Below are 26457 nucleotides of genomic sequence, written 5' to 3'. Positions count from 1 at the left end.
AAGACCAAGGGCCACACAAAGATGAGTGTGTTCTGGGAGCTAATACGATGGTGTCCTGCAGTAGCAGAGAAGTAGAAAATTGGGTTGGGGATAGAAATTGGGATCCCGCTACAGAGGAAGTCGTACATTCCAGCCTAGTTCTCTGCTAAGCAGCACATTATTAGGGTTTATCCCTTAACAATAGAAGGTCTCTGGAAAATTTCCCAGAGATTATCCTCTATTTTGTGAAACTTACTCCACTGAGGCTTGCTCTTCTCTAAAATGTAACTGGTGTCAGAAAACCCAGTTATTATCAAGATGCTCTTGGTGCTGCTGCCCTCCCTCCAGTCAGTAGACATGGCCTTAAGGTGCTGTCTGTTGTGAGTCCAAGTGGTGCAGAAGCCAAGATAAAGCTATGCAGAATTCTGCCTTCCAGTCAGGCCACTTCTATCTTCTTCACCATCCTCCTTGGCCAAGACCTCACTCAGCTCTGCCTCCTTCTCTGCCTCCAGGGTGTCTGACTTCTGTTCTGTCTTCTCTGTTTAGCATGCTGACCTTCTTGTTGAGACCTGTGGGCATTCTGTGCCTGTCTTCAGGGTTATTGGTAATGGCTCAATTTGGAGGAGACCTCTCACCCAGGTATGTTTGAGAGGGAAGGGGTGGGAAGTTTCTCTTTGCGCTGGAAGTGTGCTTTGGCCCCTGAAGGAAAGACCTTCTGATTTGCCCAAAATGTGTGCCACATGGGGAACATCTTTAGGACTTCATGCACCTCCTTTGTCCTTGCAGGATGAATCAAGCTTACCTGACTCCCTTCCACATAAAGAATCGCAATGTGGGTCTGAAAGTTGAAGGTTCAAGCTTCACACTAGATGGCTCTCCTTTCCTGATCATAGCAGGCACTATTCACTATTTCCGGGTGCCCAGGGAGTACTGGAGGGACCGCTTGCTGAAGCTGAAGGCCTGTGGCTTCAACACTCTTACCACGTGAGTGCTAGCTCCTAAGTAATTATTTCATGAATTTATAGTTTGAATTTCTAGCTCTGAGACTTTATTAGACCAGTCTAAGGGTTGACCCTTTTAGTACCTTCTTCATTGTTCTTAGGATGTCTGAGTCTCCACTTGATAATCTCTAGAATATCCTATTGATAGAGCCTGCTCTGATTGCTCTGAAAGAGTTCCTTCTAAACAGGGTCCTTGTGGCCTGCACACAAGAGTCTAAGTTTCAGAGGCAGTGGTCAGTACAGGTGGCTGTGGGTCAGTGGTCCCTAACTACTGAATAAGTTCAGTACAGCAGGCCTCTCTCCTCCTTGGATATCCTCACTTGCCATACGAGTCATAGCCCCAGTGATGATTCCTAGGATAGAATACTGTTCCAGAAAATGTGTTTCAAGTTGGGTTTCATTGAGAACCAGGCTTGGCAAGTAATGTAATTATTCTCATCCTAAAAGCTGAAATTAACAAAACTTAGTAATTTCTTTCTAGGCTTCTAAGCTTGGAAAGTGCTTATCCATTACTGTTTGGATATCAGTTTTAGTTTTGTTCTCTTTTTCAATGGTTTGGTGTTTAAAATATAGGTTTAGAAGAAAAAATATTTAATTGGAATTTGACTTGGTGAGTGACATGAGTAATGCTTTAAAGTATTTACCCTCTAAACTGTCATAATGCCTTTTACACACCACATTATTTTCCCTCTTTCTTCCTCATTAGTTTGTTCCTTTGTATAGCAGTGAACTTACAAAAATAAGTAAGTAAGCAGTTGCTTACAAAAGTAAAAAGTGCCACTGTTATTTCATAAGCTATAAGATATTCTAAGTCTTTCAAAGAGGAAGAGAACATTATCTCAAAATCAAAGCAGGCTTATACATTGGATACATTAGAATATAAAGACTGAATTGCCTTAATTTTTTTTTTTTTTAGAAAGAGAGAGAGAGAAATTAAGCAGGCTCCATGCCCATCCCAGAACTGTGAGATCATGACCTCAGTTGAAATCAAGAGTCGGACATTTAACTGACTGAGTCACCTAGGCTCAATCTTTTTAAAAAAGTTATTAAAAACGAATCAGCCAGTCTTGCAGGAACAAACCTAGAGTCTGACAAAATCAGATTTGCTGACGTTCAAGGAGGGAGTGTGTTCCATAAGAATGGTGGAATGCCAGTCTCAACAAAGGGGAAGAGAGAAGAGACTTTGCAAGGTTAGGCTCCAGGTGAAGGACTCTGAAGGGAGTCTGAGAAAAGCAGGGACAACTTCTGGATTTGTTATTGTGTCTGATGCAAGATTAGAGGAAGTGGGTTAGTCAAGGTTGGGTGCTGGCATGAGGTGAGGGTAGTTTAATATTTTTTTCATGTTTATTTATTTTTGAAAGAGAGAGAAAGAGAGACAGAGCATGAGCAGGGGAGGGGCAGAGAAAGAGGGAAGCACAGAATCTGAAGCAAGCTCCAGGCTCTGAGCTGTCAGCACAGAGCCTGACGTGGGGCTCAATCCCATGAACCATGAAATCATGACCTCAGCTGAAATCAGGTGCTTAATTGACCGAGCCGCCTAGGCACTGTGGTGAGGGGAGTTTAGCAATTAGGCCTCCCTAGAAGTAGATGGGTAGAGCAGCGAAGCTCTGGGGGTGTGTTTGGTGAGAAAGCAATAATCATTCAAAGAGGTGACATTTTACAACTGCTACACTGTTTTGGGAGCAACACTGTTTCTCATTAACTTTTCAGGGGGCTTTAATTTGTGTCTGCCTTCCAGTCTGAAAATTGCAGGGCTGGTTTTTCTTTTTCAGTTAAGCTGATTTCCATTCTTAAAATCTTAAACACGTTTTCAGTCTTTAAACATTTTTACTATGGATTCACAAAAACTTCGGTATCAGATCTTGACCAATGTTTGAGAATGCAATGATGGGTTTTAGTTGCTGGCTACCACTGGTCACATTGTATTATCTATTCATTCTTGCACTATCACAACATTTGATAATTTTATCTTTCTGTTTTAGTTGTGTTTGTTCCCCCTTTTTCCAAATATGATAGTGGGTTTTTATCTGTTTTAGTATCTGATAAAACAGTATATTCTGTTCTAGTATTTGCTAGGCTAGGTTGCTTTCTCAGCCTTTTATTGCCTGCCTTAAGGAATTATTTACTTTGCTATTTCTAAAAAATATTGTCTTCTTTTGGGATGCTGGAGTATCTATTTCCTTTCTTCTGTTAGCTTGAGAGGTATTTACTCTTTTACTGGATGCTCAAGAATTTATAACATTCATCCTTGATTTATCAACTAATACTCTCTTATACTTTTACCCACTCTATAATACAAAGACATTAGAATGCTTTATCTCTAGTTATTTCTCTCTTAATGTGTATGCTATTGTTATGTATTTTAATTCTAAATAACTGAAGACTATTATTGCTGTTCTGGAATCTTCCTGCATGAAGAACACATTTTTGAATTTTCTGTAGTGTAAGTTTGCTGGTGACAAAGTTCTCAGTTTTTTGTTTATCTGAAAATTTCTTCATTTTCTTTTTGTTTGTGAGGAGTATTTTCACTAGTATAAAATTCTAGGTTGGCAGATGTTTTAGCATTTTGAAGGTAATGTTGCTGCCTCTGGCTTTCATTATCCCTGTTGTAAAGTCAGTTGTCCATTTAACTGAAACTCTTTAGAGGGCCATGTATCCTTTTCTGTAGTTACTTTGAGGACTTGAAAAATTTCCTTTTTCTCCCCAAATTTTGTCTATTGTCTTTTGTGTATTTTCCAAATAGACATTATTTTTTAGAGGAGTTTTAGGTTCACAGCAAAATTGAGCAGAGAGTATAGAGAGTTTTACCTCAGGGGAGGGGAGAGGTAATTACCAATGTGAAGGTTGAGTTAATTACCAATGGCCATAATTTAATCAATTATACCTATATAATGAGGCCTCCATAAAATGCGAACTGAAGGGATTTGGTGAGCTTCCAAGTTGATGAACACATTCAAGTGCTGGGAGAGTGATGTGCTCAGGGAAGCCATGGAAGCTCCCTGTATTTTCCCTATACTTGTCCTATGCATTTTTTCTATCTAGCTGTTCCTGAGTTTTATCCTTTATAATAAACTGGTAAAGCTAAGTGTTTCCCAGAGTTTTGTGGGCAGTTTTAACAAATTATCAAACATGAAGAGGGGGTCATGGGAACCCCTGAATTGTAGCTGGTTGATCAGAAATAAAGATGACAACATGGAACTGGTATCTGAAATGGAGGAGTGAGGGAGCTATCATGTAGGAATGAGCCCTTAACCTGTGGGGCCTGTGCTAACTCTGGGCAATTAGTGGCAGAATTGGGTTAAATTGTAGGACACTCAGTTGGTATCTGCTGGAAATTGGAGAATTGCCTGGAGTGGAAAAACCTACATATCTGGTTTGTATGACTAAAGGGAGATAAGTTTTTCTTGAAGCTGGCAATTCTTTTCTTTCAGCACTTGAAAAATATTGTGCTACTTCCTGCTGGTCTCTATAGAGTAGGGTTGTACTCCATGTCTCATAATTGACTGTAATTCCCAGTGGGGTTCCTCTATAAATAATACATCATTTCTCTCTGGCTGCTGTCAAGATTTTTCCTTTTTTTTTAGTGTTTCAATGAAAAAAGACTTTAATTTTTAGAGTATGTAGTTTTAGGTTTATAACAAAATTGAGAGGAAGGCATGGAGCCCCCACCCCTGCCAGAACCTCCCTCACTATCAACATCCTCCATCAGAGTGGTATATATGGATCTATACTAACACACCATTAATCACCCCAAGTCCATAGTTTATGTTACAGTTCACTCTTGGTGTTATATATTGCATGCATTTGGACAAATGTATAATGACACATATCCACCATTAATAGTATCACAGAAAATAGTTTCAGTGTCCTAAAAATCCTCTGTGTTCCTTCCTTCTCTGCTAACTCCTGGCCACCAATGATTCTTTTACTATCTCCATGGTTTTGCCTTTTCCAGAATGTCACATAATTGGCATCATGCGCTATGTGGCCTTTTCAGATTGGCTTCTTTCATTTAGTAATATACATTTAACTTTCCTCTATGTATTTTCATGGTTTAATAGTTTACTTTTCAAAAAAAAATGTTTATTTTTGAGAGAGTGAGACAGAGCGTGAGCAGGGAAGGGGCAGAGAGAGGGAGACACAGAATCTGAAGCAGGCTCCAGGCTCTGAGCTGTCAGTACAGAGCCCGACACGAGGCTCGAACGGATGAATCATGAGATCATGACCTGACACTCAATGGACTGAGCCACCCAGGTGCCCCGATAGTTTACTTTTTTTCTGTGCTAAATGATTTTCTGTTGTATGGATGCACCATGCTCACTTACCCATTTACCTACTGAAGGACATCTTGGTTACTTCTAAGTTTGGGCAATTATAGCTGATATACACATCTGTGTGCAGGTTTTAGTGTGACCATGTGTTCAACTCATTTGGGTAAATACTGAAGATCACATGGTAAAGATATGTTTAGTTTTGTAGGAAATTGCCAAACTCTTCCAAAGTGGCTGTATCATTTTGCATTCCTACTAGCAATGAATGACATTCCTGTTGCCTCATGGCCTTGTTAGCATTTGCTATTGTCAGTATTCTAGGATTTGGGCATTCTAATAGGTGTGTGGTGGTATCTCATTCTTGTTTTAATTTGCAATACCCTAATGACATATCATGTCGAGCATCTTTTCATATGGTTATTTGCCATTTGTATACGCTTTTGAAATGTCTGTTCAGATCTTTTGCCCATTTTAAATTACACTGTTTTTCTCTTAGTGTTGAGTTTTAAAAATTTTTGTATATTTTGGATCATGGTCCTTTATGAGATATACCTTTTGTAAGGATTTCTCCCAGTTTGTGGCTTGTCTTTTCATTCTCTTGATAGTGTCTTTTGCAGGGCATATCTTTTTAATTTTAATGAAGTTCAACTTAATTATGACATGCAATGTGCCTTTAGTGTTGTATCTAAAAAGTCATTGCCAAACCCTAGCTTATCTAGATTTTCTATGTTATCTTCTAGGAAGTTTGTAGTTTTATACTTTACATTTATAAATCTATGATCCATTTGCGTTCATTTTTGTGAAGGGTATAAAATGTCTGCATCATCTTTTTTGTGCATGTTGCTCCAGCACCATTTTTTAAAAAGACTATTTTTTTTCTTTATGTAGAGCTTTTGCTCCTTTGTCAAAAATAAGTGGACTGTATTTGTGTGGGTCTATTTCTACTCTCACTATTCTGTTTCCTTGATCTATTTGCTTTTTCTTTCACCAGTGCCACAGTGTCTTGATTACTGTAGCTTCATGATGAGTTTTGAAGTTGGATAGTGTTATTCGTCAATTGTTCATTGCTGTTAAATAAGAAAAAGATTGACTTTTGTATCTTAACCTTGCTTTCTGCAACCCTGCTATTGATTGCTTGGTAGTTCCAGGAGGTTTTTTGTTTGTTTGTTTGTTTGTTGTTGTTTTTCTGTCAATTCTTTTGAATTTTCTAATAGACAAATTAATTATATCATCAGTGAGCAAAGAAAATTTTATGTCTTTGTTCCCAATCTTTATACCTTTTATTTCATTTCTTGTCATATTGCATCAACTAGGCTTTTTAGTACAATGTTGAAAAGAGTGGCAAGAAGGGACAACTTGCTTTGTCCCTAATCTTAGCAGGGAAGCTTCTGACATTAGCTGCAAGTTTTTTATAGATGTTCTTTATTAAGTTGAGGCAGTTCTCTCTTCCTAGTTTACTGAGAGTTTTTGTCATGATTGGGTGCTAGATTTTCTCAAATGCTTTTTATGCATCTATTGATAAAATTATGAACTTATTTTTCCTCTTTAGCCTGTTGATGTGATGTATTATATTAATAATTATTCAGGTCTGACTGAATAGACAAAATTGGATGAGTCCTATCCCATTAGGGAGGGCAATTTGTGTTACTCAGTCTGTCAGTTCAAATGTTAATCTCATCCAGAAACACTCTCAACTACTGTTTGACCAAGTGCCAGAGCACCTGATTGCCCAGTCAAGTCGATGTATAGAATTAACCATTACATCAGTTGTCTCTCACTCTACCTTTTGGGGTAGCAGTTTTTCCTGTGACTTCACTTCTTTGATGGATAAGAAGAGTTGTTGCTTTTTAACAACTTTCAGCTTTTCAGCTTTATTCTTGTTGTGAAGATAGGAGTGACAACTTCCATGCTTTTTACTTCTTGGATCAGAGAGTGGAAGTCCTAATGATGCCTTCTGTTAATGGAAAACTTGCTCACTTTTTCTTGTTTTCCTCATTAGGAGGTTTGGCCCAAATTGCCTACTACTCTGCTGGTAGTAAATATTCTCAATTATTTTTCCCCCTTTTGATTTTAGTCTTATTTTAAAGTAATATTTTATTAAAATTTAACATGTATATAGTATATAAGGGTTTAGCTCAATGAATTTTGATAAAGTGAACATACTCCTATAACCAACCGCCAAAACTCTGTAGTACACCAACATCTCAGAAGCTCTCCTGTCCCTTGTACAGTCATTACTTCCCTCCAAAAGAGAACTACTACTTATGATTTTAACACGTAGATTACCTTGGCCTGTTTTTGAATTTTGCATAAATGGAAGCATACAATATGTACTCTGTTGTGTCTGATATTTTTTGTTCAAGATTTTCTTTATGATATTCATCCTTATTACCAGATATTTTAGCTTGTTCATTCTCATAACTATATGGAATTCTATTGGTAATCATACGAAAATATATTTGTCTTGTGGGTAGACATTTAGGATATTTTTGGCTTTAGCCATTAGAAATAGTGGGGCTATGAACAATCTTGTACTTGCCTTTTGTTGAGAATATGTAAACATTTCTGTTGAGTATACATCTAGGAATGAAGATGATGGACAATGAGGTAGGTGTATGTTTAGTTTTAGTGAATAATGTCAGCTTGCTTTCACAGATTCCAAAGACTTTACAAAGTCAGTGGCATTCTATAAATACACATTGTTTTGCTACCATCTGCACTATCAATACTCAAAACTTTTTCATCATTCCATACTATTCTGTTAAAAAACAACTCCCCATTCTTTTCTCCTTTCATTCTCTGATAACCACTGTTCTTTCTTTCTCTGTGAATTTGACATTTTTAGGTACCTCATATACATAGAATCATGTATTTGTTATTTTATATCTAGCTTATTTCACTTAGCATAATGTGCAGAATTCATTTATGTTGCAGCATGTATCAGATTTCATTTCTTTCTAAGGTTGAATAGTATTCCATTTTATGTATATGCTATATTTTGTTTATCCATTCATCCATTAGGCACTTGGATTGTTTCTGCCTTTGGGCTATTGTGAACAATGCTGCTATGAACATTGGTGTATAAATATCTATTTGTGTTCTTCACTTCAGTTCTTTTGTATATGTACCCAGAAGTGAAATTGCTGGTTCAAATTGTAATGCTTTTGTTTTTTACAGGAGCCGCACTGTTTTACATTCCTACCAGCAAAGCATAAGCATTCCATCCTAATGATGGTATCTCATTGTGATTTGGATTTGCATTTCCCTAATGGTTAGCAGTGCTAAGCATCTCTTCATGTATTTACTGGCCATTTATATATCTTTTTTGAAGAAATATCTATTCAACTACTTATCCTTTGCACATTTTTCAATTGGGTAGTTTCTTTTTTTATTGTTGATTTGTAGGAATTCTTCATGTATTCTGAATATTAATACATCATTGGATATGTGATTGCAAATATTTTCTTTTATTCTGTGAATTATGCTTTGTTGAAAGTGTCCTTTGATGAACAAAAGTTTTAAAATTTCATGAAATTCACTTTGTCTATTTTTCCTTTTCTTGCTGTACCTTTGTTGTCCTATCCAAGAAATTATTGCTATATCCAATGTCATGAAGCTTTCCCCCAACATTTTTTTCTAAGAGTTTTATAGTTTTAGTTCCTAGAATGTGAGCTTTGTGAGAGCAGGAATTTTCTTGTCTGTTTTGATGACCTTTGGTGCTTATAATAGTACCTGGAACATAGTAAGTGCTCAAAAATTTATGAATGACTTCTATTTTTTTCAGTTTTTTTGCATTAAGTTCATAAAATGAATTTACTTTGATTTGACATGGATTACACAGCATGGTATCTTGGAATTTGACTTTTATAATTGAGAAAATAATTTACTAAAAACGTCATTTTTGATGACGGTGTTGGTACAAGGGTTTGTATCTTTAGAGTTATTGCAGTTTTCTTCCATATTTTCTAATTTATTCAAATTTTCTACTTTTATTCAAATAGGTAATTTCTATTTCTCAACAAAGTTTTCCACCAGCTAGAGAGTTCCACATTTATTTGTATACAATTTTGGCATTATATTCTATAAGCTTTTTAACATCCTTTACCATATTAGTTCTATTTCTTTTTAATTTCCAATTTCCCATGCAGTATTTTCCTGCTTTTTAAAGTTCTATTTATTTAATTATTTGTGTGTGTGTGTGTGTGTGTGTGTGTGAGAGAGAGAGAGAGAGAGAGAGAGAGAGAGAGAGAGCAAGTGAATGAGCAGGGAAGGAGCAGAGAGAAAGGGAGAGAGAGAATTCCAAGCATGTTCCCCACTGTCAGCCCCAGTGTGGGACTCAAACCCATGAATAGTGATATCATGACCTGAGGTGAAATCAAGAGTTGGATGTTCACCAACTGAAACACCCAGGTGCCCCTCCTGTTTTTTAAATCTTTTTTTTTTTTTTTTTTTGGCTTGCTGAGGTATAATTGACTAATTAAATTATAATTGATTTATTAAAAAAATTTTTTTTTGCATAGCATAGTGAACTTTAATGTCCTCCATTTGATGTGGGGACGTTACATTCCCCACTTTTGGAGATGGCCCTTAGGTTGTCTGGCCCTTTGGTACAGAAAGGATTAGGTCCAATATCTTGTTGGCTTAAGACACTGATAGGCACATAAGATTGGTGGCTCAGACTCCTGTGGCCTGGGGTGGAGCAGGAGGTGGACAAGGGAGTGATTTATAACAAATGAGTAGAACTTGGATGTGGGCTCAAGTTCTTGTTTACAGAGGTAGTTGGTCCTGGGAAGATGCTGGGGCAGCTGAAGTCACCTTTAGTGCTCAGGATGGTTGAATGCTGCTGTGGTGGCTCTCATCTGCCCAATTCACCAACTCATTGCTTTGGAACCTCAGCTGGATCTTTCTCGGGGTCCCTTCTACAGAGTTTCTGGTGTGGATGACACTCTTGCTGATGTGGACAATAAAGTCTCCACAGTGGTGCCAGGGGTGACCTCAGCTGAGTTGGTGTGGACCATGTTGGGGTCTTCCCAGACCATGGCCTTGCAGGCCATGACCACTGTAGGGCTAGAGCTCCTGTAGCTGTTGAACAGTAGGTAGGAAGTTTTTCTCTGCAGGTTGTAGGCCATGGTAATGCTCAGCAAAGATGCTGTCTGGCACCTGCAGCATCTTCATCCCCAGCCTGAAACCCTTCCTCTCAAAGTACTAGATCCTTTCCCTGATAAGTTATCTCTGCACCTCATCTGGCTTCACTGTGACCAGTGTCCACTCTCAGATCCAAGAGGACCCTCCTGAACTGGGGTGCACAAGTAGGCTCAGGTGGGCAGGTAGGCCACACAGTTGCCCCACAGCAGGATGCCCCTGAAGAGTCCACCTGAGCCTCTTGGCCATTAACTGAGCACTGATAGCAGCACTCCTTCCCCTCCCCCAGAGGGAGTCACTGTAATATATTTAAAATATACCATGTGATGATTTGATATATGTATACATTGTGAAAGGATTCCAACCTATAATCCAGTTAATTAACACATCCATCACCTCACATATTTATCTTTGTTTGTTTGTTTTGGTGAGAACAATTAAGTCCTACTCCCTTAACAAATTTTAGTTCTACAATACAGTATTATCAACTATGGTTACATTACACATAAGAGCCACAGATTTTATTCATCTTATAATTGAAAATTTGTACCCTTTTACCAATCTCTTCCCCTTTCCCCCACCCCTCAGTCCCTGGAAGCCTCTATTGTGTTCTATGAGATCATTTTTTTAAATTTTATTTTAAGATTCCACATATAAGTGATACCATATGGTATTTCTCTTTTGCTGTCTGGTTTACTTCACCTAGCATAATGCCCTGCAAGTTCATTTATGTTGTCATAAATAACAGGATTTCCTTCTTTTTTAAAAAACTAAAAATTATTACTCTGTGTGTGTGTGTGTGTGTGTGTGTGTGTGTGTATCACATTTTCTCAATCCATTTATTTGTCATTGGACACTTAGGTTGTTCCCATACTTTGGTTATTGTGAATAATGCTGCTATAAGCATGAGAGTACAAGTATTTCTTTGAGATAAGATTTCATTTCCTTTGGATATATACCCAGAAATAGGATTGCTGCATCATATGATAATTCTATTTTTAATTTCTTGAGGAAAGTCCATATTGTATTCCATAGTGGCTGAACCAATTTATATTTCCACTAACAGTACAACAAGTATACCTTTTTATCCATATCCTTACCAACCTTTGTGATATATTGTCTTTTTGATATTAGACACCCTAACGGCTGTGCGGTGATACCTCATTGTGGTTTTGATTTGCATTTTTCTGATGATTAGGAATGTTGAGTACCCTTTCATGTACCTGTTTATACAGGTTCTTTGCCTGTTTTTAAATTGGGTTGTCTTTTGCTATTTAGTTGTATGATTTCCTTGTATACTTTGGATGTTAATCCCTAATCAAATTTTCAAATTTTATTAGATTTTCAGGTTTGCAAATATTTTCTGCCATTCAATCAAGGTTGCCTTCTCATTTTGCTGCTGGTTTCCCTGGCTATGAAGAAGTCTTTTAGTCTGAAGTAGTCCCACTTGTTTATTTTTGCTTTTGTAGCCTTTGTTTTTGGTGTCAAATTCAAAAAATCATTGCCAAGGCTGATGTCAAGGACTTTACCCTTGTTTTTTTCCTAGGACTTCTGTTGTTTCACATCTTAATATTTATGTCTTTAATCCATTTTGAGTGATTTTTGTGTGGTGTAAGAGAGCTAGTTCTTTCATTTGTATATGGCTGTCTTGCTTTCCCAACACCATTTATTGCAGAGACTACCCTGTCTCCATTGTATATTCTTAACTGTTTTGTCTTAAGTTAATTGACCATATGGGCATGGGCTTATTTCTGGTCTTTCTATACTGTTCCATTGACCTATATGTCTATTTTTGTGCTAATTCTACACTATTGTGATACTGTGTAATATAGTTTGACATCAGGAATTGTGATACCTCCAGCTTTGTTCTTTTTCAAGATTAATTTGGGTATTCAGTCTTTTGTAGTTTCATACAAATTTTAGGATTTTTTTATTTTTGTGAAAAATGCCATTTTAACGTTTGTAGAGATTGAATTGAATCTGTAGATTGCTTTGGGTGGTATGGCATTTTAACGATATTAATTCTTCCAATCCTAGAGTATGGAATATCTTTCCATTTATTTATGTTGTTTAATTTCTACATGTTTGTGAATTTTACAGTTTTTTCTTATAATTGATTTCTAGTTTCATACCATTGTGGTCAGAAAAGATGATTGATAGGATTTCATTCTTAAAACTTTTTTAAATTTGTTTCATGGCTTTGCATATGATCTATTTTGGAGAATGTTCCATGTGCACTTGACAAGAATGTGTGTTCTGTTGCTGTTGGATGGGATGTTCTCCATATGTCTAATAGGCTCATCTGGTTTAATATATAGTTAAATTACAGTGTTTCCATATTGGGTTTTTTTTTTTCAACGTTTATTTTGGGGACAGAGAGAGACAGAGCATGAATGGGGGAGGGGCAGAGAGAGAGGGAGACACAGAATCGGAAACAGGCTCCAGGCTCTGAGCCATCAGCCCAGAGCCTGACGCGGGGCTCGAACTCCCGGACTGCGAGATCATGACCTGGCTGAAGTCGGACGCTTAACGACTGCGCCACCCAGGCGCCCCTCCATATTGGTTTTATATATGGATGATCCATCCATTGTTGAAAGTGTGGTATGGAATTAAGTTAGTTTTTAAAGATCCTGGATTTTTTCCCAAAGTTTTTATGTAAAGTTCTGTATTTAAATTCTTAAATTAAATTCATGATTTGCTTCCTTTCTTTTCTGCAAATATAAAGCTATTAGTATAGAATCTTACAGTGGTATGCTTCCATTTCATTTTCCTCAACTTTTGTGCTGTATTGTGTCATGTACTTTGTGTTTTATAAGATATAAAATTCATAATACATCGCTATTTTCTGCTTTGAACATCTACTTATATTTGAAAGAAATTTATAGTGATAAAATACCTTTTTCATTTATGCACATATTTGCCATTTTTGGTGCTCTTCATTCCTTTGTATAGATTACAATTTCCACATTGTATTATTTCCTTCTGCAGAAGAACTTCCTTTGGAATTTCTTATAGTACAAGTCTGTTGGTAGTGAATTCTCTTAGCTTTTGTTTTTTTGAAAAGTTGATTTTTTCCATCTTCTATTTTGAGGGATAAATTCACTGAGTATAGAATTCTAGGTTGACAAGATTTATTTTTGTTTTTGTTTTTAATTTAAGTACTTCAAAAAAAATACTTCTTCATTGTCTCCTGACTTGCACATTATCTGATGACAAATCTGTTGTATTTCTCATCTTTTTCCCCCTCCTTTGGCTGATTTTAAGATTTCCTCTCTTCCACTGGTTTTCAGCAATTTGATTCTGATGTGCTATGGTGTAGATCTACTTAAAAATTCTGCTTGTGGTTCACTGAAATTCTTAGAACTGTAGGTTTATAGTTTTCATCAAATTTTGTAAAATTGTGGCTCTATTCCTGCTAATATTTTTGCCTGCCCCCCCTTTTCTCCCCAGGACTCTAATTCCATATATGTTAGACTTCTTGGTAAGAAACCACATATCCCTGATGCTGTGTTCATTTTTATTTTTAGTCTTCTTTTTTTCTATTTTCCATTTTGGATAGTTTCTTTGATCTGACCATTTATTCTATTGTATCTACTCTGCTGTTTGTCTCAGCCAGTACTTTTCATTTCCTGCTGTTGATAGTATCCAGAATATTTTTTTTATTCCAGATACTGTATTTTTAAATTTTTAGAAGTTCCATTTGGGTCTTTTTTATATCTTCCATTTTTTTCCTCATCATGGTTATGCATTCCTTTTACCTATTAACGATATGGTAAATATTTGTTATACCTTATAAGTATTTTTTTCTGCTAGTTTTATCCTATATGCCATTTCTGTGTTTGTTTCTATTTCTAGATATTTTTTTCTGGTTTCCATCACATTCTCCTGTTTTGTTTTGTTTGTTTGTTTGTTTTTGCATGCCTAATAATTTTCTTAATGGATCCTGGGTATTATGAATCTTGTATTGTTGCTTGCTGACTTTTATTTTATTCATTTAAAGAAAACTATACTCCAGTTCTATAAACTTTTCAGCTCTTTCTGGTTTCTGTTTTATGGCTAGTGATTTTCTTTTTTTGCCATTATAGATATGGATTTAAATTTGTATATGTTTTCATTAGTATTTTTTAAAATTTGTGGTTGCACCCCAGATGACATTACATACAAATCTGTCTTACCTGAAGTTCAGAATCAAGGAGCAATATTGGCTGCTTAGATCTGCAGTGACATTTAAAGGAGGAAATTTTGAAGTTAATACAAAGCCCATTCACACAGAGGATTGGCTGTTGAAATCTTCAATTTCCTTCACAGTAGAGATAGCTCAGCTGCTATATTAAAACTGGAGGAATCACTATGGAATAAGGGCAAATAAGGTAAAAGATTTTTATATTTCTTTTTTTTTTCCATTGCAGGCATATTCCCTGGAACCTTCATGAGCCAAGAAAGGGCTGGTTTTATTTTACTGCAAACCTGGATTTCATGTATGTCTTAATGTGGAGGCCCTATCTATGGCCTAAAGATAGGGGTTTGACTCTACGGGATCAGATGAACAAAACCACCTTATTTTCTGTTTGGAGAATCATCAGGAAGCTCTGATAATTTTGTTCCCTGGTTTGAAACCCTCTAGAGCAGTGAATCTATTAACTTGCAGTAGAGCTTAGACCTTAATATCTGTGGTGCATTTTACTTACAGTGTGATTTAGAAGGTCCACATCTTGAGTGCTGTAGTTTTAATCTATCATGAAGAACCTGCTTTCTCAGTTATTAGAGGATATTTCTGGGCTATAGTTTACAGTGTTTCTAAGATATGACACAGCAGAGTACAGTCTCCAGCTTAAAATGGTGTTTTCACTTTATGATGGTGTGAAAGTGACATGCATTTAGTAGAAACTGTACTTCAGATTTTGAATTTTGATCTTTTCCCAGGCTAGCATTATGTTGTACTATACACTCTTATGATGCTGGATAGCAGTATCCAGCTCACCCTCCCAGTCAGCCTTGCAGTCATGAGGGCAAACAGCTGATATGCAACCATTCTGTACCCATACGACCATTCTGTTTTTCATTTTCAATATAGCATTCAATAAATTACATGAGATATTCAATATTTTATTATAAAATAGACTCTATGTTAGGTGATTTTGCCCATCTGTAGGCTAATGTAAGTGTTCTGAGCACATTTCAGAGTATGTTAAGCTAAACTGCCATGTTCAGTACATTATATGTATTAAATGCATTTTTGACATAATATTTTTAACTTATGATGGATTTATTGGGATGTAACTCTATCTTAAGTTGAGAAGGTCTATAATTGTTTGTTAAAACATACGTGTTTACTATCTGCTATAGTTAAGACATTGTCTTTGGTGCAGGAGATATACAGATAATACACTTTGTGCTGTCAAGACTAAGGATTGTCTATAAGGAAAGAGACAAATAATATACTAAGAACACACAACCCAAACTAGGGGAACAGATCAGGGAAGACAACAGTGAAGTTATAGCTGAAATAAATTAAAATGTTGAGCAGAAGTTTGCTAGAGGGGGCTGAATGGTATTTCAGGTAGAGGGTCCCATGAAGGCAAAGTTAGAGATGTGAGAACATTTTACATTAATTAAGGTGATGTTAGCTTCTGTAGCAAGTCTCAACATCTTTATCAATAAAGGTTTATTTTCATTTAAGTAAAATCTAAAATCACTATTCCTGGTAAGCATTATGTCTCTTTCAAGAAATAATTGAGAGATTCAGTGTCTTTCTGTCTTGTGACTTCACCATCTTCATCACATAGCTTCCAGACTGCTACTCTTGTCTGCATCAAGCCAGCAAGTGGAAGAAAGAGCATGGAGAATCTTTTTAGGAAATTAGAATGCATCCCTCCTGTTCATCCTGTTGGCTTGAAGTTAGTCACATACGAATACTTCAGTGCATGGGAGGCTAGGAGATGTAGTTGATCTGTGAGCCCAGGAAGAAAAGGGAATGGCTTTGGTGATTAACTGATTATATTTTCTGGAAACTGCAAATAATATGTCTGGTTGTCCTACTAATTTAAGTAGAAAAAGTGCCAAAAAACAAAGCTGGAGATATAGTAGACCACATCTTGCCTTTATATTTACCATGTTGCAGAATTTGGAATCTTTTCTGAAGGCATTGGGAGTCATTTGAAGAATGTTAATTTGGGAAATTTGTGCGTTTAGAACGATTGTGCCAGGAGCATTTTAAAGAGGCAGAATAATATTGTAGTTGATATTCATTTCTGGAAGCTCTCTGCCTGATTGTACTTTTAGCTCAAAATGTCACATGTAGGAAGCTTTGACTCATTTGAGCTTTTATTTTCCTATCTGTAAAATGGAGACGATATTGATACCTAGTTCACAGAATCGTCAAATAAAATAATAGTCCTAAAGAATTGAGCTGTATGCGGGATGGTGATATGAGGTAAAAATTAACTCCTACTTTTGTTGTTGATGATTATGGACATAACTGAAGAAGCCTGGAAGAAGGTAAGAAGAAGGAAGGAAAGCAGTCAAAAAACCATTGTAATAATGCACGTGTGAAATGATGAGTTATTTAACAAATGTGGTAGCACTAGAAATTAAGAGGAGTTTCATGTTTGAAAACATTAAGTAGGAGGAATAAACAGGATTTGGTGACTAAAAGTAGGATACGAGGAGGAAGGCAGAGCAAGATTTGTAGGAGTCTGCCTTAGATGGCTTTCTTTAGTGGTGGTGGGAGATACATGGGGAGGAGTGGGTTCAGGAGGGAAGGTGGGTGTCTGGTTTAGGGTTTTTGGACTTTCACTTCCTGTCCTGCTTTCTAGCACCTTGAATGAGCCCCTTTCCTGTCAAGTGTAGGGCTCCATGTCCCTTTGGTTCATGTCACCTACAAAGACTTTTGTAGACCAGGCTGGGAGTTCCTCCCATTCTGACCTCAAGCAGAGACCTCAGAGAGCGAAATAGCAGTGATTCCAGGCCTCAGCCTAAATAATAAATTATCTTTATTGCTTCACTTCCTAGGGCTTTTATATCCATTGCTTCAGAGGTGGGGCTGTGGGTCATTCTGTGTCCAGGCCCCTATATTGGTAGCGACTTAGACCTTGGAGGCTTGCCTAGGTAAGTAGTAGTCTGAGGCCCTTGGCCATGACTCCATGTGGGGCCCTACCACATTCAGATGGAAGTTAGAGCAAAGGGTTTGGCTGGTTTTCAGTGTACATTTTTAAACTACACTATTCTTTTCCATTTAGTAACATAGAAAATGAACTTCAATATACTGGGATTTACATAGTATGTATTTGTTTTATATAAATCTCCATCTCATTTCTGCAGTGTAAATAAGATAAAGCATGTTTTTTTATTTTAATAAAAAGTAATGGCTACCACTTAAGTAATACCTTTTTAAGTTCTAGTTTTTGTGATGGCTGTACAAATGGTAATAAATTGAGTTGATTATCTCTTTTTAAAGAGAGGTTTTCCCTTTTGCTAGCTTCCAATTGTTTTCTAACTGTGGTAAAATACACATAGCATAAAATTTACCATTTGAAAGTACACAGTTTTGTGGCAATTAAGTACATGAAAAATGTTGAACAATCATCACCACTTTCTAGTTCTAGACTTTTTTGTCACCCAAAGGGTGTATATTTCATATAAGTGGAATTATACAATATGTGACCTTTTGTAACTGACTTCTTTGCTTAGCATAATGTTTTCAAAGTTCATCCATGTTGTAGCATGTACAGGTCTTCATTCCTTTTTTATGGCCAAATAATGTTCCACCAAAGAGCATTTTTTAAAAACTTTGAAACTGCTTTATAAAAATCTCACTCCTGACTAGGAGTTGGCAAACCTTTTCTGTAAAAGGCAAGATAATAAATAGTTTCAGCTTTAAGGGCCACATACACTGTCTGTTGTGACTCTTCAGTCCTGGTGTTGTAGCAGGAGCACAGCTGTGACAATAAATAAACAAATGGGTGTGGTGTGTTCCAATAAAACTTTATTTACAGAAGCAGACAATGGGTCTAATTTATCCTGTGGGCTGCAGCTTGATGACTCTGGTCTGGATCATTTCATCATTACACAGCTCTTATGTGTATTTTTGAGAAAAGAGGTGGCTAAAGTGCTGAGCTATTTATAACTGGAACATAGATTGCTTTTTCTTAAAGATGGATTAAGATCTCAAAATATACTGTTCCAGTGTGACTGTCCATGTTTTCCAGCCAAATGCTTGAACACTTCTTACTGCTATTTGCTACCTCAAGAATTATTCCCATGTTTTTAATTCTAGCTGGTTACTCCAGGATCCAAAAATGAAGCTGAGAACAACTTACAAGGGCTTCACTAAAGCAATGAACCACTATTTTGATGAGCTTATTCCCAGGATAGTACCACTCCAGGTAAAACCCAATTCTCCATTCCTATGACCAAGGGAAGTAATTACCTGAATTGATTTCCTAGATAGGGCTAGCCTATTTTCTATCACGCAGAAACAGGAGTGTATATAGCAGCTCCTTCTAATTCCTTATTTAAGAAATATTAGATTTTTATTATCCTGATTTTATGCATATTTCCTATCTACTGCCTGGCTGGAAGCCTTGTCCCTGGCAGTGCACTTGATATTGCACTCTGTATACTTTTGTTTTCTCTTCTCCTTTATATCTTTGCCCTTAGTCACCATAAATAGGAAATTAATGATAATCCTCAAAATGTCTTAATTTAGCTGCTAAAGTAGCGACTTATCAGTACTTCACACATAATAATAGATTAGATGGGTGATCTTAGGTCAGTGATTTTGTAGAAGTTGTAATTTATTTGTTTTTTAATACCCCTCCACCAAAATAAAATGATGGTTCCAAACATACTCATTGGTTAGTGCTACTATTTTTCTAAAATGGTTGGAAAATATAAAAAGGACTGTATACTAGGTAGAAGATGAATAGGGGGAAGGAACAAAAGTATAACATTCACTAGGTATCAAGTTTTCTGTGAGGTAATCAACATTTACCTAGCATGTTTCATTCTCATGGTAATCATTTGAAGGAGATAGTATTGTAGATTGAATGGAGGCAATGGCAAACATGTTCATGTCTAGGAGAGGGCTTCACAGAGTGTGAATTTGAATTTACTATGGACAGAATTGGTTCCTAACATTGTCAGTATCTCAGAGCTAATCATACTCAGAGAAGCCAACCACTACATGACTGAAGAGTGTGAATCAGTGTGTCATTTGGGGAGAGTAGAGATAATTTTGTACAATGATTAGAGCATGCTGTACAGTATGGTAGCCATAGCCACATGTAGCTATTTAAACTTAATTAAAATAAAATAAAATAAAAATTTATTTCCTCATTTACACACATTTTTAGTGCTCAGGAGCCATGTCTGGATGGTTGCTACCATATTAGACAGTGCAAATACAGAGCATTTTCATGGGCATGCTGGGCAGCATTGAATTAGAGTACTCAGCCCACCCCAAATCAGACTTTTCAGTCTTGAACCTCTTGGAAAACTAAATTAGTAATCAGAACCTTGCTTAATGAGCACAAAATGAGGGCCTGAGGAGGTTGGGAGGTCTTTGAAAACATTTTATCATGGCCTTATCACTTGTACCTGAATAGCCTTCTTTTAGAACTGTCAATCCAGTTCAGGGTCTCTTACGGATCCCAGGTACTGTCAACTTCTGGATCTTCCCTCTTATCTATTCTCTAATCTGTGAGATTCATAATTGGATGGATGGGAAAGGGGAAGACAGAATCAGATTTTGAAAATGTTTTTCAACGTTTGTCAGCAGAGGATAAGATTTAAAGGTTTGGGAAACATTCTTTTGGGCCTTGTGTCCTCTTTTTTCCCAATATCAGTATACAATGCAGTTATTTTTTGATTGCTAAAAAGTCTTCCATTTCAACTCTACACCCAGCTGCTCCTGGGCCATGATGATCACAGGTTTTAGTGAGCAAACACTTCAGTGGCACTTATACATAGTCCTGGGTGTTGCCCAGATTCCTATTTGCATGGTTTGTATGACTTCTTAGAAGTCAACACTATTTGTTTCTGCATGCTGGGAGGAGTACTTAATGGTTGCCCATGTATTTATAAGAGTAGGTTGAGGAGATGCAGATGTCAGAACGATGAAGCTTGACTAGGGTGTGGCAAGTGGAAGATATGGAGAGGAAATACATTGGCTCGACTGGAGAGGGCTATAAAGATAAAGGATGACTGAGCATGTTACCATCAACAAACAGGAGTCAGTAGGGATGGGAAATGTGAAGACGTTTGTAAGAGAGCATAATTAGGGGAGAAGAAGGGGATGTAATCCAGCACAAGAGTTGGGATTAATAGAGAACCATGAGAAACAACATTTAAAAGGTGAGTAGGGCAAGAGGATCTCACAAAACAGACTGAAGAGTAGTGACCAGAAGGCAGGCCAACAACTAGGAGAGAGCAACAAAAGACCACAGAAGAGAGGGTTTCAAGAAGGAGAAGGTAGCCAAGATGTCAAATATTGCTGAGAATGATAGTAAATTAGGATTAAAATTTGTTTGAACTTAGCAAAGAGAAGATATTGTTAATGGAAAGGTGAAATATAAAGAGTGGAAGTGAGTAAAAGAGTAAATGAAAGGATAAAAAGTCAAGAGTGAGTGTAGAAATATTTCAGGCTTTGTCCATGAAGGGGAAGAGGACAAGATAGTGGGAACTGAAGGGGGAAGTGGTCCAGGCAAGTTATTTTAAATGGAGGACTTTGAGTCAAGTTAATGATGATGTGCAGGGCTTAGTAAAGAAGGAGGTGAAGATACAGAAGACAGAAAAGTACTCCAGAAAAAGCAAAGTTCCTGAGAAGTGGGAAGGAGGTGAGACAACCTTTATATGGGATGAGAGACCCTTGACTCATTAATTGTTGCTAAGGTAGAAAGGATGGAAGTAGAGGTGTGAAGCATCACACTTAATGCATTGAATTAGGAGAGAAAGGGGGTAGGAGTCTGTTAACAGGGCATACTAGAAAAGGTAGGATTTTAAGAGCAGTTGACCTCCTAGAGGGGACTACTGACTTTGGAGTGAGAGAAATTGCCTGAACTATAGTGTAACTTCGAGTTGAGTTTAGGAATAGGTTATTTTTATGACACTCTAAATATGTGTGTGCACCAGCAAATTGAGAAAATCCAGCCTTTCCCCACCAATAGCTTCACTTGCAAACTCTTGTCTCCTTGACCCTCAGTACTGAAAGGGAGGCCCCATCATTGCTGTGCAGGTTGAGAATGAATATGGTTCATATCATCGGGATAAAAGATACATGTCCTATATTAAAAAGGTAGGTGCTCCTTTAATTTTCCTCCATGTTTACATACTTCTTTTCTCACTTTGTTAGTTTGTGGAGCAAACATATCCTGAGTAGCTATAGTTTGCATGATATGAAGATGAATAAGGTCCAGTTTGATTTTTCCATGCATTTATATCCTAGAGAGGGGACAAGAAACTACCTACACAACTCTTATGTAAAGTAAAGAGTGATGTTAAAATATTTTTCTTTTCTGTGAACATCACAGCTGTCTTTTGGTTAGTGTTTGTATAACACATACTTTTCTATCCTTTTACTTTCAGTTATTCTGGATATGTTTAAGATACAGCACGATATAATTAGAATTTATTTTTGTTAGCCCATTATGAAAATTATTTCTCTTAAATGAGGTATTTGGCCTGTTTACATTTAATATAATTAATGACAGTTGCATTTAAATCTATCATCCTGTTACTTTCTATTTGTCCTACCTGTTCTATGGTCTTTTTTCTCTTCTTTTTTTTTCTTCTTTTGTATTGACTAAGTATTTTTTATTTTTCCATTTTCTTCTGTATTAACTGGTTAAAAATTTCTCACTTTTCTTTTCATATTGGCCATAGTGACTATAGTATTCATACTGAATTATTATTTTTTTATTTTTTTAACGTTTATTTATTTTTGAGACAGAGAGAGACAGAGCACGAACGGGGGAGGGTCAGAGAGAGGGAGACACAGAATCTGAAATAGGCTCCAGGCTCTGAGCTGTCAGCATAGAGCCCGACGCGGGGCTCAAACTCACTGACCGCAAAATCATGACCTGAGCCGAAGTCGGCCGCTTAACTGACTGAGCCACCCAGGCGCCCCTCATACTGAATTATTAATGTCTAATATAAATTAGTATGTTTGCCAATTCCAAGGCAAAGAAAGCACCTGAGAACAGTTTAATTGCATTTCTTTCCTCAGTACTATTATTATTTCTCTTAATTCTCTATATATTTTATACCCTCAAGATATTATTATTTTTATTATTGTGTGGAGTCAATTAGATTTACTCACATAATTTACTTTTTGTGTCCTTTCTCTCCTCTCTGCATCTCTGAGCTTTGTCTCTGTTACATTTCCTCTGCCTAAGGAATATCTATTTGTATTTTCTTTACTGCAGGTATGCTGTTAACAAATTCTCTCACTTTTTGCTTCTTTGAAAATGTGCTTAGCTCACCCTCATTTTGAAGGATATTTTTACTGTATGTAGAATTCTAGATTGACAATTTATTTTCTTTGGTGATTCCCTGGTGTACATTGTTTCTATTAAAAAGTCAATTATTGATAAAGTTATTGTTCCTTTGAAGGTAAAATGTCTTTTTCTTCTGGCTTCTTTGAAGATTTACTTTTTGGTTTTCATCAACTTTACTGAGATTTGGCTAAGTGTGGTTTTCTTTCTACTTTTATTCTGCTTATATGTGTTTGCAATCTTCAATATGTGGCTTGAAGTCTTTAATCAGTTTCGGAAAATCTTCAGCAACTGTCAACTCCATTTTCTCTCTCCTCTCCTCTAGGACTTCTGTTGTACAAAATTATATATTTTCACCATATTCCACATAGCTGTTTTGTTCTTTTTTGAATAGTTTTTTTCTAAGATGTCTTGTAATTTATAAATTGTCTCTTCAGCTTTGTCTACTTTGATGTTAAACCTAGTTTTTAATTTCAAAAATAGTGATTTTTTTAGTTCTAGAATTTTCATTTGATTCTTTTCTATAGTTGGCTTCATTTGGCCCAAATTATCCATTTTTAAAAAATTCCTTGAACATATTAATTATAGTTATTTCAAAGTATATGTTTAAGGGACCTAATATCTAGTTCCCTATGTATTTATTCTGTTGTCTTTTTGGCTCATGGTTTTAAGTAAAATAATATCCTGTGGTACACCTAATTATTTTTCAATCAAATTTATTTATGAAAACATGACTGAAATCATTTGAAGCTATTGGTAATCTTTCAGATGGAATTACTTTTGCTTCCAGAAGGTAACTGAAATGATTTGGAGCTGAGCTTCAATTGTTATGAGAGCAAGTCTAATTCTTGTTGAGCTTCTCTTCTAGGGTATAGCCCTTTGGGTCCCAGCTGAAAACCTAGAATTGTCATGGGCCCTCTTCCACCTTGGCAGTCTATGAACTACAATTTATTTCCCCACATCTCATAAATTGCTGGGAAATCTGCTCAATTTTTTAACCTCTCAATTGATGTTTTGGAAATTAGACAATGTCTCAAGGAAAAATACATAAGACATGCTAGCTTCACCTCTCTAAGCTCCCTGACTTTCTGGAAACTTGACTCCCCAAGTCTTGCTTTGGTATATATCTAGTATATTCAAATAAGTTAAAAAAATTTTGTTCCAGTTTATCTAGTTGTTATTAGCAGGATGGTTAGTCTGAAACAAAGTTGCTCACCATCCCTAGAAGTGGAATCTGTTGCTGTCTCTATGAGCAGTGGTCCATGAGTCTTGGTTAACACCTTTTTTCATTATCAAGAGTTCTAGTTTAAATGAGAAGCTATGTGGTTACCTACCAATAAGCTATATTGCTCACTGGAACTAGAGCTTTGAAATGTTGCATCTAATAAGACCTATGGTAGTGGAAGTTTTACTGTAATTTGTATATGACCTGGTGTTTCTTCTCACTCATTCTATTCACCTCTCAGCCTTTCCAGTTTTTCAGAAGAGTTTGGTAGAAACAAACCATCTTCTCATAGCCAACAAGTAGCCTTAGAATAATTGCGGGAATAGTTCCACCTTCAGGATATTGTGATCCACAGGCCCAAGAAGGCATACTTTTGGCTTTTCTTGGAACTTACGGCCATAGTCTCAGTATTTTACCTTTCAGGTAGATAAGTTTATTAGCCTCTTCTCTCTCTCTTTGATTTAGAATCTCCTAGATTTATTTCTAGTTGAAGTAGAGATATTAAAGTCTCACAAGGCAAAAAGTGTGACCACAGATTGACTAAACCAGAATTTACCTGAGTTTGCCATTGCCCAAAGGAAAACCAGCATTTGTGTGTGTGTTCCCTAATCTGTACTGTGAGTTGGGTGCACAGTGTGTGGTTAATTTGAGCACATGTGTGGAGGAGGTGCTCTCTGATGCACTAGACAAAATGCAGGATTCAGGTCCTTAAGGGAAGACACTGTATTAAGGTGAATGCAAACAGTCCCACTGCCTCTTCCTTTAGGTCTGACATTTTTTTTTTTTTTTTTAGGTCTGACATTTTAATTGTCATTTTGGCCTTCCTGAGTGTGGCTGAGGCAGGAATGATGTTTTTGTTCTAATCTACTAACTTACAAGTAGTTGGATGAGGGAATTAGACTTTTCCTCCATTCCTCAGCTTCATTCTAGTATTTTTATTGCCATCATTTTTTTTTCTAGAGAGAAATGATCCCATGGGACCAGGGACAGTTCATTTACCTTACCAAATTTCTCCATAGGCCCTGGTCACAAGAGGGATCAAGGTGCTGCTTATGACTGCTGATGATGGAAAAGAACTGAAAAGAGGCCACTTAAAACATGGTACTTTTTCTCTTTACCCTTTTTGTAGTAGTGAAGTCTGAAACAGAACAAGAGTCCTTCTGGTGCTTTATTTCTCCCATTTCCCATGGATGAGGCCCCATAGATTTTAGGGAAAAGTGGTGGGGCTGAGTTAAGGAACCAGTCCTCACCTTGTTACTGTACCAGCCATTACCCCCAGAACACAACAATGCAGGACACTTCCTCCATCCTCTTCAGTCCCTGGTGACAAGATGGGGCTTGGCTGGGACCAGAGTAAAGACTATCTTCATTGTTGTGAAATGGCTATGACTGAACAACATGAAGGAGAGGCAGTGTCAGAGAAATGGTATTGTCATGGACTGAGCCCCAGGAGCACAGGGGGTAGAAAAGTTTGGAGAATAGACACAGTAGGGAAACATGGAATAGAATTATAAGGAGGAAGTACGGATTAATACTTAAGAAAATGGAAAAAGGCTATGTGCAGACAAGTAGAGCCAGAGAACAGTGCTATTTGGAGTTCTTTCAGCCAGCAGCCTCTCAGGCCTATTCTCCTCTGTCAGCCTCCCCACTGTCTTTTGGCATCCTGCATCTTGTAGGAGAGGCAGGATAGTGTTCTGAATTAGAAGTCAGGAGATCTATAGTCAAGTTTAGGTCTTAGGCTATTCACCTCTCTGGGCTCAGTTTCATTTATTCACCAGCATAATGTAGTTTATTTTAACTGCCCTTATTGTCTGGATAATTTATTGTAAATGCTAAATGAAGGGATGTATGTGAAAGCACTTTGTATGGAGCAGTTATAGACCCACATGCAGGATCATATCTTTGTTATTAACCACAATCCATAAAGTGTTCATGAGAACTACTTGTGAGGTGTATGTGCAAGAGTGTCGAGTCTCAGCTCTTCATTGAGTATCTGAGAGCCCATTCTCCCCTCTGTCCTACAGTGCTTGTAGCAGGACTTATGCATAGTGTCTCCTTTTCCTCCACAGTACTTTCCACTCTCCACATGAAAAATATAAAGAAAGAAACTTATGATACATTCTTTTCAATTCAGGTAAGGATATTTCAGAGATGGAGATGTTTTGATCTTGTTCATGCTAGGACCTGATAGATCACTTCTCAATAGTAATTAGTTCAGTTAAAACTTGGATCCTTTATGCCCTTGAAATGCCTTCTCCAGGTAGTTTGGGGTATAACTAAATTAAATTCAAATGCTTACAATGCCTGGCTCGTAGCCCCTTAGAAGGATACAGGATGAGAAACATAAC

General features: G+C 36.9%; 1 protein-coding gene and 1 pseudogene across 1 annotated transcript in view; one reads left to right on the top strand and one right to left on the bottom strand.

Moving 5' to 3' along the window:
- The first annotated feature begins 437 nt into the window (after positions 1 to 437).
- LOC106975147 (beta-galactosidase-1-like protein 2) overlaps positions 438 to 26457 on the top strand; it is an 83296-nt gene continuing 57276 nt past the window's right edge. Inside the window, 7 exon segments of the mRNA XM_053202544.1 lie at positions 438 to 963; positions 14803 to 14871; positions 17405 to 17500; positions 18669 to 18777; positions 21594 to 21686; positions 25129 to 25210; positions 26179 to 26243. Coding sequence (XP_053058519.1) covers positions 743 to 963; positions 14803 to 14871; positions 17405 to 17500; positions 18669 to 18777; positions 21594 to 21686; positions 25129 to 25210; positions 26179 to 26243 — 735 coding nt within the window. The 5' untranslated portion in view covers positions 438 to 742.
- LOC113593127 (nucleoside diphosphate kinase, mitochondrial-like) lies at positions 10076 to 10642 on the bottom strand (annotated as a pseudogene).

Source organism: Acinonyx jubatus, chromosome D1, assembly GCF_027475565.1.
Source record: "Acinonyx jubatus isolate Ajub_Pintada_27869175 chromosome D1, VMU_Ajub_asm_v1.0, whole genome shotgun sequence".
NCBI lineage: Eukaryota > Metazoa > Chordata > Mammalia > Carnivora > Felidae > Acinonyx > Acinonyx jubatus.
This window is presented reverse-complemented; position numbering and strand designations above follow the sequence as displayed.